Source organism: Stegodyphus dumicola, chromosome 8 (assembly GCF_044657685.1).
Source record: "Stegodyphus dumicola isolate Sdum_Otavi_A_Nest chromosome 8, ASM4465768v1".
NCBI lineage: Eukaryota > Metazoa > Arthropoda > Arachnida > Araneae > Eresidae > Stegodyphus > Stegodyphus dumicola.
In genome coordinates this window covers 85,753,301-85,771,585 of record NC_140775.1, presented here as the reverse complement: position 1 = coordinate 85,771,585, position 18,285 = coordinate 85,753,301, and the positions used below count along the sequence as shown (strand labels likewise).

Sequence of the window (18,285 nt, the reverse complement as noted above, 5' to 3'; positions counted from 1 at the left end):
GCTGAATAGACATTCTCTACACACAAAAGAGTCCGACAATGAACTGGAATCATGTAAGGCAATATATAAAGACAGTTCAAGTCAAACTGGGATTTTTATTTTTCAGAAAAATCAAACGAAAAGAAATTGAAACATATTTCTTAATTTAATTTCCCTCTATATGATGCACTTACCAATGCTTCAGTAATAAATCACTAGAAGCACAGAATGATTTTTCAATCAGCCAAAGCCATGAAATGGATTAATTAATTTACCTCAGCATCACTGCAGAAATGTTTTATCTCCAAGTGTTTCTTTAAGAGTCTAAAGAGGAAAAATTCCTTTGCACTGAGATCTGGACTTTAAAAGGTTTGCAGTAGTAACTTGAAACTGAACTAACTCATATGAGATACGAAATTATGCAATATGCTTGAAGAAGCAGAATGTCTTTGGTAATTAATTAAAGCTGCATTTTTCTGAGATATTATGGACATCGCAGACAATCAACAATGATGATATCATGATACAGAAAATTAACATTAATAATTCTATTTATGTTTAAAAATATTAAGAATGTCTTTGTGTAAATAAATTTCTTTACACATTTTTGGGTACTCTTCTGTTAACAGGATCGGATTCAAAAAGATTTACATGTGCAAAGAGGGAAAAAACATTCATTTTTTCCAAACAGTGAAAATGAATTTTTATGAAATGTTATATCGTGTTATTTAAAATTAATTCTTTTTTCAAGTTTTATGTAAAGTTTATGAATTAAATAATAAATTATTTTTACTTCTGTATTTTATTCACACAAATAATTTCTAGGTTAGAGTAGATTGAAGGGCGCTAAGTAGCCATTCCTAATGCTTCTACAAATTTGATGAGTGTTTTTTTAATCTAGGATGAAATGGTGCATCCAAACTTCATCATGGGTAAAAATTTGACCAATAAAAACACTGGCTCTTGAGTTAAAGTATTTCTACTGCAAATTACAGGTTTGCAATTTTCTTTGCATCTGTCGAACGCACTATGCTTACAGTTCTCAAAGAAAGATGTGGTCTGTTCCACAAATTGGGAACATGTTATCCATCTTCAAGTATTCAGATATTCAGCTTGTTAAATTTTCATCAGAGCAACTGCAAGAGGCTTCTGTTTGCTCGTCTAGGATCATCTTGCGCTGATGTATGCTTTTTTTTTAATACCATTTTGTATCAATCACATATTTTACTGTGACTAAGAGTCTCATCACTATATAGTGCTTAAGGCTTTCATTCATAAGATCCATTTTAGCAGATGTTCCATGTTTGCATTCATAAGCTTTTTCATTTCCTTTCTTTTTACAACTGAATTGTACTGCTTTATGGCATAAGCAACAGACTTCTCTTTCATGTAAGAAGGAATAACATATACTCAGGTATCTGTGTATACTCCCAAAATAAAGTACTAGTTTGACTTGAACTTCTGGCATACTTAAATTTCTTTGAGAGAAAAAAGCTCAGTTACTCTATTGCAGTGATTCAAATCTAAAGATCAAAACTTTTAGTTTTCAGCAATGGAACACAAAAATTTCTTCATTAAATAATAAATAACTGTTAAAATTTTTAAAAACTCATAGTGAGAATGGGGGCGGGGGCAATAGGTTTCATCAAATAGGAAAGCTAATAAACTTTTTTTTGCTAGAATTACGCATTACTATATTAAATAAGTGGAAAGAGACAGAAAAGTGTGTTCCACAAAAGCACTTGACAAGTATCTAGTAAGTTAAGATATACTGAATAAAATATCATGCAGGCTTTATAAAATGAATCAGAAAGCAGTTTTAAACTTACTGAAGCACATCACAGTCAGATACAAAAAATTACGAAATGTATTTACAAACATTTTTACAAAGAGGATTTTATCCACTTGAATGAAACAGTAAACTAATTTTGTTTTTCTTTTAAATTTTAGAATCACATTTCTAATAAAAAAAAATCTGCATATAAGGTAAATAGTCTTACTTTAAAAGACCCAAGAAAAGGTTGACATGTTACGGAAAGACCCACAAGTTTCTCTGGAGGTATATACAATACTGTGGATTCTTGTAACTGTAAGCCACGGCTTGTGTCATACAGAAATCCATTCATAAGTGTCTACAAAAAACACAAACATCACAAATTTATCATTGAACAAAATAAACAGAACATGTAAACACTGACACACTAAGTTTGGGTCACAGTATTTTTAAAAAAAAATAGTTATTTATCTACTTTCTCTGTATTAATTATTTACACCCCAGATTCCAAAGATTTGTGGGAAGCCATTTCAACCATTCTCATCTTCGTGCAAGTCAATACATTAATTATTCAGTCAATATATTACTTAAAAACTCTCAAAACACTAATTTTTGCATCCTGCAAGCTGCTTTTTTTGCTGAACTTCATTGCTGTTTGGCATGCTGCGTCAAAGTGCATATTGGTTGCAATTTTCAAACTGTCATCCATGTTTTCTAAATAGATGTAAAACGTTTTATGGAATCATGTGGCCCATTTATCCCTCCATCACTTTTTCTTTGTTTTTAAACAGTGATGTTTCTTATAAAATTTTCTTAAAAACTCAGTATTTATAAATTATTTTCTGTTTTTCATTTAAATATGAAATATCTCCACAAAAGGTGTTTAAAGGAGCTCTCACATGAAATTTTTTTTTAAGTGTATATAGAAATGATTTCATTCATATTGAAATGTTTTTACACATTTTCCTTTCGTGTGTACATAGAACTTATAAATTTTGCTTATAAATTATTAAATAAATATAACTAGTGGGTCACAGCCTGCTAGTTATATTTATTTACAATTTTCAACTACCTTTAAAATAAAATAAGGGGAGAGAATAAAATTATCATTCAGATAATTTCAACCCCATCTATTACTATATCAAGTCATGCACATGTAAAAATATTTAAAGACATATGATTATAAAATGAGGTAAAGAAAAATTATCACAGTAAACTCCACATACAAGGAAAAAATTTTAATATATAATAAGGTGTTGCATCTTTATTTTAGACACATAGATGCAAGCAACAGACAAAGAATATTTTACACAGATGGGTTAGAAGACAGAAGTTTAACAGCATCCCAGTTATTAAAATATTTTTTGACAAAGTCATAACAGGTACTGAAAAGTGGATATTATTGTTCCAAACTTGTTCCCAAACATTTAATGAAAAAGAAGCTGAAAACAAGCAGGTGAAATTGTAGAACTCATGACAACAGCTGCCTTTCAACTAATTAAAGTATTGCTTTCTATGTGCAGGAATAGCGGGAAAATCTTTTTTGCCAAGCTTCTCCAGATAAAACAGTCACAGTAAATAAGTACCACAAGCAACTTTTAAAACTTGGTCACTTAAAGGAAGTCTTTATCCATCGTGACAATACTAGACCATGTTGCCCAAGTGGTAGTTTAAAAATCATATGAACTCAAAAGTAAAATGCTTTAACAACCATCATCTTCTCCAGATCTTCTTGCTTCATTTATCCCAGTCTCTATAAACTACCTAAAAAGGCAAAATGTTTAATTTTGCCAAAGGTCTTAAGATTTTTTTTTTTTTTTTTTTTTAATTTTCTGAGCAGAAAAACCACAGAAGACTTCAGAATAAGAAATCTAAAATACTGGAAACAATGAAATTATTGGGAAAAAAATGGTGGTTATATTATAAAACATATTTAAAAACCTGTTTTCTTTTAGAGCCGATTTTATTTTCAAATTGGATATGAAATTTTATAATCATCCAATACTGTAAGTTATGTAGCTGGTTGGTTGGTACCATGATTGGCAGCAGCCAGGTATCCATAAATAAAAAAGTTAATGTAGTGAAACATGTATTGAAATTCTCACAGCTTATGAGACACTGGTGATGGTTTAGCATTAAAATACTATTTTGCAGTCAGAAACACATTAATGTTACACTTTCAAATTCAATCTTATTCTTTCAACAGTATCAAATTCCTGTAAACACTCTGTACAAATACAAGCTAAAACTCTAGATTTGGTTAGTTTAACTAACCATTTAAAAAAAACCCTGCATTTATTTAACAAAATGAATGTCATGGAAGATATTCCAAAGATAACTAGTATTTATGTAACATGTAAAAACAAAAAAAAATCTCACAGAAAATTTTGCAGCTATTTCACATGAAACCTAAATAAAAATAGTCATTCAAATGTTTTAAGTACTTGCCAAAAAAATTAACTTGAATAGACATGCACTTGAAAAAAAATTCCTCAACTGTATTCCCAGTATATCATGTACCAAAAGCTTATTAGTTTTAACCCTTTGCGGCACAGACAGTTCCGGTCTGGATACACCTAAAAATTTCCTTCTGTACGCACAGAAAAATTGAATGAAAAAGGATTTATAGGTTGCTATAGGTTACTCTGAACATTCTTTATTTATAGTAGATAGCAGCTCAAAACAAACCAGTCCATATATTTTAGCCCTGTTTAGTTTTTTAAGACCCTCATTTTTCAAAGAAATCTTCCAGATTTTTTTTTAGGGTATAAAAGGAATTGTTTGAAAAGAAATTTCTATGTTATTTTATTGGCTGTATGCTAATCTCTTTATTCTATATTAGTTTAAAATTTTTGCCTTGAAATCTTGCCTAAAATCAAACGGCGAACTCTAGGTGTGCCCAGACCAGGCTCACCGATAATCTAGGACAACTGAGAATCTGTATTCTTTGTTTCTTCGCATCTCATCGGTCAGTTCATTGACAACAATGCTCATTTCAGCACTCTTTTCGAAGCTCTATTCAATCAGTGTGCCCACAGAAATAAATGATAAGTGCTATCTTCACAAAATTTTACTTGTGTACTCCTCTAGTCCTCATTGGACCTTTTTTTTTTTTTTTTTTTTTTTTTTTTTTTTTGTAATCAAAACTCTGACTTTAAAAGGTAATGTGCCAGAAAGGGTTAATTGCCAAAGCAAATAAATTAAGACTTAAAATCAAGATTTCCAGTACCAGCACTCCCTCAGGGCATAAAATAATATTTCAGAGAGTACGACAAACAGTGGCTTGTGTACTTGATTGAAAAGCTGCAAGTAAAATATGAATACATGTTAAATGTAAGCACTAACAAATATTTCCAAAAGGTATCAAAAGTAAATAATTAAAACCAAATTTAAATAAAATTATTTGAATGCAAATTAAAACAGGATCTGACAGAAACTTCCTCTATAAGCAATGGAAGTGAAATGCACAACAGATAAATAACATGCTCTTTCATTGCACAAAGAAAAAGAGCAGTGACACTTGCCATCTTCAATGCAACACTTCTTGTTATCAATGAATTCAAAAGATCATGTATCACCTCTAGATGCTATGTGACTGTGACCAAACTTCATCATTTCATTCTAAAAATGATATCAACTTTTTCAATTTATTCTTATTCACAAAAATTTTTTATATGTTTTAAAATATTTAAACTGTTTTCATATTTAACCCTACAATTTATTTCGTTCATTGAACTAAACATTACCACACTCTATTTGCTGAACCAAAGCAAATTAATACATACTTCATTTGAACTCAAAACTGAACAGTTTCATCCTGGGTTTGATCCCAGATAGAAAGATAGATTGTATGCATGGATGCTCTCACTATGTGTAACAAATATGAACCACCCAAAATGTTTCCTTGTGCTTCAATTAAAATAACAAATAAAATTAGCATAAAAATTTCAGCAGTAATTAAAAATTATAAGCCAAGCAAACAGTTTCATGTTGCTTTTTTTTTTTTTTTTTTTTTGAGAAATTCAGCAAAATCACTTAACAATGGATCATGCTTAATATAATTTTTAAATGAAATTTAAAACGCAGTATTTTCTGAATAATACACAAAATGAGGATTTCCTGAAAATGTGTTTTTGGAGACAGGTCATATTTTTTCAAAAAAGTAGTGAGTTTTAATTTATGATAATGGTGCTTTGGAATTTATTTGTTTAGCAAAAGTCAGAGGAGGAATACAAAGCATAAAGCTTTTGATAGAAGGTGCATTATTATTTTTACTAAGGTTCTGAATTCTCCATTAAAAATAGATGCAATTATTATATTATCACATAAATGATATTTTTTTTAATAGAAATTGGCAAAATTATTTAAATATACTGATAGTACTGCAGAAAATATTTTGAAAGCTTTGGAAAATATAAGCACTGAAATTATGTCATTGCATAAAATCCCCTGTCCCTCTCAGTAGTTTTAGGAAACTACCTACCCACTAAAAACAGAACTGAGTATATTTACTTTATTTCTATAATATTTGCTGTCAAAGTAAAAATTACCTATAAAGAATGTGCTACCCTTTTAAAACACAAACTATTACTAAAGGTAGAAGTGCCCAACAACATGCACTTCACTGATCTTTTAACATAGGCAGTTCTAATTTATAAGACTGGCAAATTCTTGCCAATTTTCATTTACATATAAAATAAATAACTTTAAATGTTATATTAAAAATATGTTAGATCAAAATATTTTACCTTTTTATGAGAATTATCACCATTATTCTGGATAGAAGGAACTAAGCTATGCCATTTACCACGATCTCGTTTCCATTCTTGAATGGGGTATAACTTGGGTTCATTTAATTCAGAAGCAATCTAATAAACAGAAGGAATTTAATTTAGTCGTTAGTTTAAAAGCAATTTAACATACAGAATACATCATGCTTAAATTTCCTTAACAATACAATGAATTGAAGATTAATACTTTAGCAGAAGTTGCTTACATTCCAGAAACTGCATTATAGAAGAATATATTTTTTTTACAAATAGACACGTTATATCACAGAAAGTGACCTGAGTGATCTAAATGAATGTTTCCCCCATAATTAATATTCAAATTAAATGTAAGCTCTTTTTTTATATGCATTAATACAAGATTTGCATACTTTTCAGAGGTTTTAATACTTTGTTTTAGTAAAGTTTCATGCAATAAAAAGCTTAAAATTAAAAACTTGAAGTAAAGCAACATTTACATAATTAAAATTTTTTTTATCTTTGGCAATGGCAAACTATTAAAATTTATTGAAAATAATATAAGACTATGGCAAATTTAGAAAGTTCACATTTACAAATCAAAGTTTAATATACTGAATGAATATATTTAGTGAAACATAAGACTATACAATGATGCTACAAAATGTTCAACAGATTCACAAATGTGGTTATATAGTACAAAGTCCGAGATCCAGATTCATCAGCATACTTCACCAATTCCAGAGTTTGGAAATTTTCCACATTTTAGACCATTAGCTTAAATCCAGTAAGAGGCCATGTAAAAATTATAGAATTAAAAGCATGAAATAGTTGTTTCTGAAATAATGAAGCATTTATGATTTTTTTTATTTTATTTGTTTATTTTATCAAATATTTCTTACAATGTAAATTGCTTAAGTTGTTTCAATTTTTGTGTTAATACTTTCTTTTTTTAAAATTTTATTGACAGTTATGATTTCTTGTTCAAATTTCCACTGTTCAAGTTCCATAACAGTGGTATTGACACTTCCCACTAAACTGTCATTTGAAACCTTTTCATTTTCAAAAACCTCTTAATTGCTTTCTTCACTGTTAGTGGTGATATATTTTATATTTAAAACAATACTGCAGATTTGGCTATTCGTTACTTTGACTGGAGGCACTGTTACCATGATGGAAAGCTTCTTTTATATCATCTTCATTTATTATCACTTCTTGATATTTCTTCATAAATTCCAGTAATTAATTTTGTCTTCCACAGCAGTCAAAATCTTAAAATAAGGCTGCTATTTTGGCTAATTCCGAAGAACTTTAGAGCACTTTTTAAAGCCCAATGTCCTTTTATCTCGCTAAGGCTATTAGCAATTATAGAAGGCAAATGCCAAATATGCTGTCACCTTGCAGACCCTGCTACTGCTCCAGAATTGGAAACTCCTTTTGGATTAACCAAAAATCTATGCTTTAATTTTGGTAAATGCTGTAACAATAATTGCTTGAAAAAATAATAAGCTATATCAAATAAGAAAACAAAGAAAGAATGCAATGAGAATCAGTATACGTAACATCCCACTCCAAACAAATATGTCTTCACTTACTGTTTAGACCAGATAGAAAACTTCACTTATTATTTAGATTAGACTGAAAAATATTAACCCCCCCTCCACAACTATTCAAGCTGGAAAAGCATGGTTTACAATGTACTGTCATTGCCTAGGGTGTGATTCCCTAGCAAGGAGGTGTTCGAAAGCATTAGATAACGACCTCAGCTAGATGGGAAAAAAGGGGGAATCCCTTTTACAGCAGATTCTTTTTTTTTATTATTATTATTTTTTTTTATTGCTTGTTGTCTGAAGGCTTAGTTCATTCCAGATATTGGATGTCTGGATGGACCTTGTACTATATTATGTACAGATAGCCCACACACAGCACGGCATCCTATAACATAGTTTTGGTCTAACACAATAGGAATATTGTCCAAAAACTAACAAACTCCACATTAAGTTTTTCCATATTGAGCAAAGCATAAGTCTTGCCACTGTTTTCCCAAGATCTGACTTCCACAAAAACAAATGTCCTCAGGGGGACGAGTTCCGCGGTGGAAAAAGACTTGAGTTCTTAACCGATAATGCAGGAAAATTATTTACCTCCACGAACTACAAAGTATAACATTAAAAAAAAAAAAAAATACACAGTCTCAAGACAGCACAATCACAAGATAACAATAAAGAAACCTCCCTATCACAGAAGGTGAACAACATGAGGTCACAAGAGCTCCAAAACACACAAACTGCAAGTTCGGCTTCTAGCATTCGAATCCTCATCTCTGTGGCCTGAAAACATATGTGTCTCGCACTGCTGGTCGGTAGTCTGTGTTGAGCCGTAGTGTGTTAAAGAATAACTTTTTCATCTTTAAGACATTAAGTTTAAATCCCAAGCCATATCCGATAAAATAAATAAACAACGTTTAAGAGGAAATTTATTTCTTTACAAATAAAGATACAAATCTTGGATCATCTTTTAAAAGGAGAAAAAGCATCTCACATTGGAAAAAGTCTTAATTTGAATGAAGCAACAGTCATGACTATTAAGAAAAATGCAGGATCTTCAACATCTGCAATATGTGCAGCTCGCCCCTGGGCACAAATAATTGAGAAGATGGAAAAGGCACTTAGCATTTGGATTGATGATAGCTGTCAAAAAAGAATTCCATTGGATAGTAATATCATTAAAAACAGCACTCAAAATTTACATACACTTTAAAGAACGTTAAGAATTCTCTGTCAACCCAGATTATGGGCCAAAATGTTGGCTCGAAAATTTCAAAAAGCATTTTGCAATTCAAGGAGAATCACACTGGCTGATCATGAAGCTAAGACATACTCAGAAAAAAATTAAAAACTTTATAGAAAAGCATGGATACACAGCAGATGAAGTTTTCAACGCCAATGAAACTGGACTTTGGTGAAAGAAAATGCCCAGCAGAACCTTTATATTGAAAAAAGAAAAATCCAGATTTAAGGTGTCTAAACACTACTTTTGTGCAATAATGCATTGGGGACTTTATGACAAAACCCTTGCTAGCTTATACATCATTAAATCCTCATGCACTTAAAGGCATAAATAAAAACACCTTAGCAGTATACTGGAAAGCGAATCTAACAGCTTAGGTAACTGGGATTTTTTTAATGATGGTTTTTAAATTGTTTTCTGCCAAACATTGAACATTATTTAAGGCAGAAAAATTTGAGCTTCAAGACACTATTATTACTACAGTCAAAAGTCGTTAATCCGGACACGTCAGGACTCCAGCGATTTCGGATTATAGATCATCAGTTTAAATCTGGTAAGATGGCATGCAGAAATTATAAAATTAAAAATATGAAACCGTAATTTATGAAATGAAGAACAATTATGATCTAAAGGGTATCAAAATTTACAAAAAAAAAAAAAAAAAGCTTAATATTTATTTGTTTACTTTATTAAGCATTTCTTTCAATGTAAGTTGTTTAAGTTGCTTCGTTTTTTATGACATAATACATTCTTTTTAATTCTATAAACAGACATAATTTCTTGTTCAGTTACAAAGTTTCGCTGTTCAAGTACTATAATTGTTGTGTTGAGAATGCCAACTAATTTGTCAATCGAAATTTTTTCGTTTTCAATAACCTCTGTCACTTTCTTCGCTATCGGAAGTGAATTATAATGACGAGGAATTTGATTTAAATCATATCAAAGACGGAGTGCATCGAGATGAAATACTACATTTAGTAAGGAATTATAAGCCACATAAAATAAAAACATCTGCCCTGAAGATAAGGATAGTGCTGACAGATCAACTTCCAATTCATTGTGCGCCCCCTGCGTTAAAGATAAACAAAGTTTAGATAAACAAACGTTAAAGTTTAGATAAACAAAGGATATGCCTTTATCCATTTTTTGCAACAATTCCACTTTTTGTTTAATGGACTTCGAAACATACTTTTGCTTTGTAGATCTTTTACGTATTAGTAAATATATATCAGAAATTCTATTTGACATAATCGAAAGTTCAAGCTTACTTTTATTAAAATTGCTCTAACAGTCTGCAAAAAATAATAAGCCAAATCCAATTCGAAGATTAAGGAACAACGCAATCTGCAACATTAACTGAATTAGATAATTTTAGCTTAGCTTATACCATCCGTTATACATTAAACGCGCATTCGTAAACGTATTTTGCGCACGCGCAAACGCATATTCACAGCCGTAAAGGTCTTACGTAAGGTTACGTCATCGTGACGCATGTGCAGAAAGTTTGTAGCTTTGAGGTCTGAATTATAGATCATTCCGGATTATGGGTGTCCGAATTAACGACTTTTGACTGTATTAGATAATGCTCCATCTCACACACAAGATTTGAATCATCCCAACATCAAAATACTATTCCTTCCACCTAACACTACTTCATTGCTCCAACCATTGGACAGAGATATTATATATACCTTTAAAATATATTAAATAAAAAGAGCATTACAGACATTCAGAATCAATTAATGTAATAAAAGCTTAAAAGAAATTTTCAATCAAGTACTGTATCAACAGGTGTAGATATGTACAAGCATAGTACAAGTACAAGTGTAGATCTTTGTCACTGAAAGAACTGAAAACAGCAATGTTAAATGTGTGTTGGAAGACGACATGGCTCTCTTTAGTTGAAATAGGAAATGTGCATGAATCATCATCAGATGAAATTGATAACATTAGAATTTGCTAAATCAGTGGAGGTGAAGGTTTTGTGGATATAGCTATTGAGAATGTTGAAGATATATTAGTGGAAGATGCTGATGATGAAGTGGATTTGGTCGAAAATGCGTCCGAAGTTGTAAATCAAATAGATTCTGAGGACATTAGCACTGATGAAGATTATAGCTGAAAATCTCAAGTAATTTTTCATTAAGACAGACTGTCAAACTCCATTTACTAATCTGCAGTTACCAGGGAAGAATCAGCAGCAAGCAAAGTAAAATTACTTATTTTTCAAAGAGGGAAGAACTTTAAATGATGAAAGTTCTGAAAGTGAAGGCAATATCTTTCCAACAAACAAAATAAATAAATAAATAAATAAATAAAATAAAATAAAAAATTCTTGATTGATTATAATTAGCAGTGACAATGAAGATATTTATAAAATGAAAGTTACACTAAATTAAAATTATATATATATTTACTTTGTGTTGTACATATATTTTTAATAAAAATTAAGTTTTTACTTAGAATTTAAAAAAAAAATTGTACTTAGTAAGTTTCTGGAACGTAACCCCACTTACTGGCTCTTACATCATACAACACGCCATTTCTAGGAACTCACCTATCGTTTTACACCAGGGTTACCTTTACAGTATTTATCCTATACAGCATTTCATTTATTCAACACAGATGTTGTCCTCCTTTTAGATATTGAAATACAAAATAACAGTTGTTAAGCACAAAAAATTATTACATTATTCAGAAAACAAATTATATATAATTACCAATGAAAGAGCTTCACGAGATGCAACTTCTTGCACAGCAACTAAACTGAAACTAAAATATGCTTATATAAGTATATAAAAAAAATTACAAGTTAATTATTTATAAAAACATTTTGCAAGAGGAAATATATTTATAATATATAAGGAAGCTTTTGTAAGCCAAATTTTGGAATTTAGCTAGGCACATTAGATAAATAACCATCTTTTAATAGATATATCAGAATACATTCTACTTCAAAATAAGTTCTCTGATATTACTTACATACAAAATATAAATCTTAAGACAGAATTTATTTTACCATTCATAAACTATTTTATAAATATAAACATATTTTCGTCTATATTATCTTATGAAAGGGAAAAACTATCTTTGGTTAAAAACACTCATAAATTCAATTAATTTGGTAAACTATTTAAATCATCCTATGCCATCTTTTAGATTCATTAGAAAACTACTGGTTTGAAAATTGCAGAATGTTTAGATAATTTTTTTTTTTTCCTCAAAGAGCTAAATACAGTTTACATTTTCTGAATTAATATGGTCTAAATATATGCACAAAACTGAAAATGAAAATATAGCTTTTCCCATTGCAAACAATGAACTGTAGGAATACACAATAATAGGGAGAAAAGACACAAATACATTGTGGAATGTATCTAGCATACAGACTCAGCTCCAACATTTTCGCACACTAACAATCCGTATGCTTGACATCCCATAAAAATTAAATACACATACAGTCAAAAGTCGTTCATCCGGACTCATCGGGACTTCGGCGATTCCGTATTATCGATTTTTCCGGATTATAGATCATCAGTTTAAATCTGGTAAGATGGCATGCAGAAATTCTAAAATTAAAAATATGAAACCGTAATTTATGAAATAAAGAACAATTATGATCTAAAGAGTATCAAAATTTACAAAAAAAAAAAAAGCTTAATATTTAGTTGTTTACTTTATTAAACATTTCTTTCATTGTAAGTTGTTTAAGTCGCTTCGTTTTATGTGACAATACTTTCTCTTTAATTCTATAAACAGACATAATTTCTTGTTCAGTTACAAAGTTCCGCTGTTCAAGTCTTGTAATTGCTGTGCCGAGAATACTGACTAACTTGTCAATCGAAATTTTTTGGTTTTCACTAACCTCTCTGTCACCTTCTTCATGTCTTTATCCATTTTTAGCAGCAGTTCCACTTTTTATTTGATGGACATCGAAACATACTTTCATTTTGTAGATCCTTTGGGAGCTCCAGCATCGGAAATTATATTTGACATAATCAAAAGTTCAAGTTTACTTTTATAAAATTGCTCTTACAGTCTGCAAAAAATAATAAGCCGCATCCAAATCGAAGATTAAGGAAGAACGCAATCATCAACATTAACGGAAATAGATAATTTTAGCCTATACCGTCCGTTATACGTTAAACGTGCAGGCGAAAACTTATTTTGCGCTTGCGCAGATGCATATGCGCAGTCATAAAGGTCTTACGCGCACGCGTAAAACGCCTGTGCGCATGTGTCAACGCGGCGCATGCGCAGAAAGTTTTTAGCTTTGAGGTCCGGATTATGGGTGTCCGAATTAACGACTTTTGACTGTATTAATAATTCAAAGCAAAATATACCTTTATAGAGTTATCACTTGCAAGAACATTTTTGATGCCTACGCTTGGACCTGACCATGTCAAGCAAAGATAAAAATACTTTTTTAAATAAACTTCTAAATAATTCTCTTATTTAGGACAGTTTTTTAGCTGTCTTTTTTTTAAATAAATTTCCTACTATTTAAAAACACACATGAATAACCCATTTAGACAAACAGCTGCCTTATAATGTGACTGTTGAGTTCCTTAAATGTTGGTTTCATATTGCCCAAAAATTTTCATATTATAGAACAAAAAATTTAGTAAAAAAAGACAATAAGAAAATTTCAGATTATAATTTAATAGTTCAATAAAAAGCTTCAATTTATAAAACTTACAACATGTTACAATAAAAATTATAAAATATTAAATACTATATACATTATATATTTTCTTCTCTTCTTAAATATAAATACAACTGCCTAATCATAAAACTAAATCTTTACTATTGAACAACATTTTTAATTTTAAAATTGAATGTAAAATACTATAAATGAAAAAATATCAAAATATTAATATTGTGTATTAATCTTTTAAAAATGTTTTTACATAAAACTGCTGTTAACTGCAATTTTAATGAAGTACAACAGAAAAATTGAAAACAAAAATATACTATATCTAAGAGTTTCCTTGATCTGATAAAATACACTACCATGAATTTTTTACATTATTTTATGAAAAAATCGTCAGAAAAAAAATAACCTTTATGTAATATTTCTCTAGCAGTGAAAGTATAAGAACATGCATAATAAGATAAAAAAAACTCAGAACTTTTTTCTTAATGTGAAATAACAAAGTTATTTTTTGTAAAACTGTTCAAAACGTGTTTTGTCCTTTTTGTTCATGCAGAGACCAACACTGCATGTTTAATACAGGTATCTTGTTCTGTGAGGTTTCTTTCTTGTGCTACAAAATGTACACTGCAGGGATTTGCATTTTACTGGTATATGTTCTGCATTCTTTAGTTTCTTTTTGTTTGGCACATGAAGTTCGTGGTTTTTTATGTTAATACCAGGCTTGGTCTTTTCCCCTTCGGTACGGATCCTTTCTTTCCCATTTATATGATACTGCTGATTATACCCACTCAGAATAACTTGAGTATTTTTAAATTGGGATCACTTTCTAGAAGCGGTTGATATATAATGAAAGTATTTATGATGGCGACATCAACAATATGACATATATTCAATGTCACCCTGTTTTACTTTTTCAGTCAATTTCACATAAGCTTTTAAATTGGTCAAATAAGTCCACATAATCCATATTTTTATTATAATCTATAACTGCCTTTGGACAATGTATCTAAACTTTCTGTCCTTCCTAACCCCCCACCTTTCTACCATAGATGGAATAATAGGATAGACTCGGGTAGACAAAATGGTAATGTAATCTTTTCTAATGTAATCTTTTGTCCATTTTAGACAAGCTTTTTTTTTGTTTCCATTTACTGCCCAGTCAAAGTAAACCTGTTTCATTTCTTATCATCATTAGCGTTTCGGGGGCGTTCCACAACAAAATACATTTTTCGTATCTAAAACCTTGAAAAGTTCACAAGATGTAAAACAGTTGTCCACGTACACCTTATAATGATTTTTACCATGCAAGGGTTCACCTAGCATTTTTAATTCAGATTTTTTTGACTTCCTGGGTTTTACAATATAAATTTTAAATTTACAAGTATAGACACTTTCATCGCAATTCATCCACACTATATATCTGTTTTTTATTGTTTCTTTTGGCAAGTATTGAAACAAACTAATTGAGTTCCCCCCCCCTGGTGTAATCATTCCAACAAAGGTCGATGTATACATGGATACAGAGTTTGTTCAATTCTTTGTCTTGTTATTTTTCGCACAAAAATCACAGCTGCACAAGCCAAAATAACAAGTCTAAGAATTGCACAAACTCGGTATCCATGTGCTGCCAAAATTTGTTATGGGGTACCCGTAAATATATTTTTACCGGCATCCGATCTGAAGTGCTAAGACCTCAAAAATGTATCGTGCATCAGTCATTTTGTGTTAGGCAGAGGTAAAAGATAAGCAACCAATTGGTTTTCATTAAGAATTTTTAGAAAGAAGAAGGGGGAAAATTAAAATTGTCAGTCAAAATTTTCAGAGTGTGACCATTGTGCGTCAATGGGTTAAATTAAACATGGACACTTAAAGCACAAAACAGTTTAAATTCTGGAAGAAAAAAAAAAAAATGAGAATTGGAAGCAGTGTTGTAGCTAAAATTTTTGCCACCTGAGGCATGATTATGGTAAATTTGTAAAGGCTTATATAAAAATATATAATCTCAATAAACTACATTTTAAATCAAATAAATATTTGCCACCTCTTATTGACACGCACACACACACAAAAAAAAAAAAAAAAAAAAAAAAAACCCTACAGATAATGTCAAAACAAGTGTTAGGAAAATAAATCAAAACCACGTTTATTTTTGATGAAAAATTTTAATTTCAACACTTTAAAATTATATTATTATTATTTTTTGTTGTTATTTTGTTTTTGTATGCTGACAGTTGCTGTTATGCAGACGTAATTGAAAGACTTCTTAAATGCAAAATAAATAAATAAATAAATGCATTTGCAGTTCTTAAATGATTATTATTTCGAAAAAAACTTCTCACAACTAGCAATACTTAAGCAATTGAGAGGAAAGATCACACTAGTATTAAAATATCTGGAAATTTTGTAATAAGCTGCAAAAATTCAAAAGAATTGCCCTTTTACACTTCTGTTTTGATATCTCTAGGAATGACGGAAATAAAATTCTGAAATATTTTTTCCTCAATGAAGAATTTTTCCTTGCAAATGTCATCATGAAAATAATTTAGTTCATATTCGTAATTTGCATTCAAAAGTTTTTGATGGAACAAAAATTGGATAACAAATGCAGGTAGCTGTTGAAATCACAAGATAATTTCTTTAAATACTTTATCTAGAGCAAAAATGTTTTCTCTCTGAATGAATTCCAAATGGCAATTTAGAATCCAATTATTCTTCACCTGTTACGATGATTCTTCTAACCAGTGCAGGATTTACGTATAAGCTGCACAAGCTATAATTTAGGGGCCCCAAAAATTAAAATATAATATAAATACAGTATTAAAAAATATATAACATACTTGCCCCATATCTTAAATAGCTTAGGCCATTATCAAGTCTAACTCCAGCTCTGCTTCTAACTCAAATAATATAATATAAATATAGTATTAAAAGATAGTATAACAGACTTGTCCCATATCTTAAATAGCTTAGGGCATTATCAAGTCTAACTCCCGCTCGGCTTCTAATTCACATAAAATAATATTTTAGGCAAATAATAATGCCATCACCTAGGGCACCCTTCTGGTTGGTTACGCCACTGATTGAAACAAACAGAAACAAAAATTCTAGATTTACTTGTTAAAACCTGGTGACAATACTAAATCAGCAGAAATAAAAACAGAAATTTTGCTGCATTTTCTGGTGAAGAAATGCTACAGAAGTTAAATACTTTAGATTTAAAAGAAGATGAAAAATATATTGATAAGATAATTACAGTTTTCAAAAATTATTATACACCAAAGCAAATGAAAACATACATTGGTATCACTTTTTCTCTTGAATGCTACAAATTGGTGAATCATTGATGATTTGAGAATTAAAGAAATTAAGTAGTAATTGCGAGTCTGCAGAATTAAAAGGTAGTTTAATTAGGGATAGACTAATTAAAGGAATTTAAAATTTAAAAAATTTAAAGACAGACTATTGCAGAAAGATCAGTGAACATGGAAGAAATGTTTTAGCATGTCTAAAGCTGTTTGTTGAATTACCAGAAGTTCAGCTGAAAACTTTTAATTTCAATAAATAAAATAGAAGTGATAAAATGGAATAAAATTTCACAATCAAGAAGAAAATCAGTCATGTAACAAAAATTATCATGTTACATAAAAGCCACAAAATGCTTGCTCATCTTCAAATTGTCAAGGAAATAAGTTCAGTAATACAATATCATGAAGAAAACATGAAACTTGTATCAAGCTGTATATGATGTATTTATGTTATTATGTAAAAAAATTATTTCACTAAAATGCTTACTAATAAAAATATTAAAATTGCATAGATAACCTGCTACATCTGGAACATGAATCACATAATAATAATAAATATATTTTAGGATGCAAAAAATAAAAATCCATTATTTAAAAGAGGAAAAGACTGGATGAAAAAATGTAATCAGAGAGATAAATATTAATTTTTCATCCTTTCCTTTGGAAAAGAAAAAGTCACTGAAATGAATTTTACTACTTATTTTTTTCTACTTATTCTACTAAAATTATAATACAAAAATATTAAATTAAAAAAAAATATTCTGAAATGTGATATTTTCAGGAGATTCTAGACATCAGTTTTCCTCTTTCTGTTTATTTGGGGGGGGGGAAGAGGGAGCTATGGCAAAGATGGGTAAGCTATGGCAAAGATGGGTAAGAAAAATTTTGATCATAATTAAATTCTTGCTTAGACATTTTCTTCCCAGGGTGAAGTGCAGAATCGTCCACTTATTTGGCACTTTTTACAAGAGTAGAAGAATTGGATTTCTGTCAATTTCCTTTAACTTTTTATGTGAAAATACATCAATGTGTACA

The 18,285-nt window shown here is 30.0% G+C and overlaps 1 protein-coding gene across 8 annotated transcripts in view; it reads right to left on the bottom strand.

Moving 5' to 3' along the window:
* Nucleotides 1-18,285, bottom strand: part of LOC118198187 (endonuclease/exonuclease/phosphatase family domain-containing protein 1-like) — a 220,452-nt gene that overhangs the window by 29,958 nt on the left and 172,209 nt on the right. For all 8 annotated transcript variants that reach the window (XM_085822068.1, XM_085822073.1, XM_085822074.1 and 5 more), the window contains 3 exons: nt 12,009-12,060; nt 6,502-6,621; nt 1,980-2,111 (listed from right to left, as the gene is read on the bottom strand). In XM_085822068.1, the coding sequence (XP_085678194.1) occupies nt 1,980-2,111; nt 6,502-6,621; nt 12,009-12,060 (304 nt within the window). The remainder of the gene's footprint in view (nt 1-1,979; nt 2,112-6,501; nt 6,622-12,008; nt 12,061-18,285) is intronic.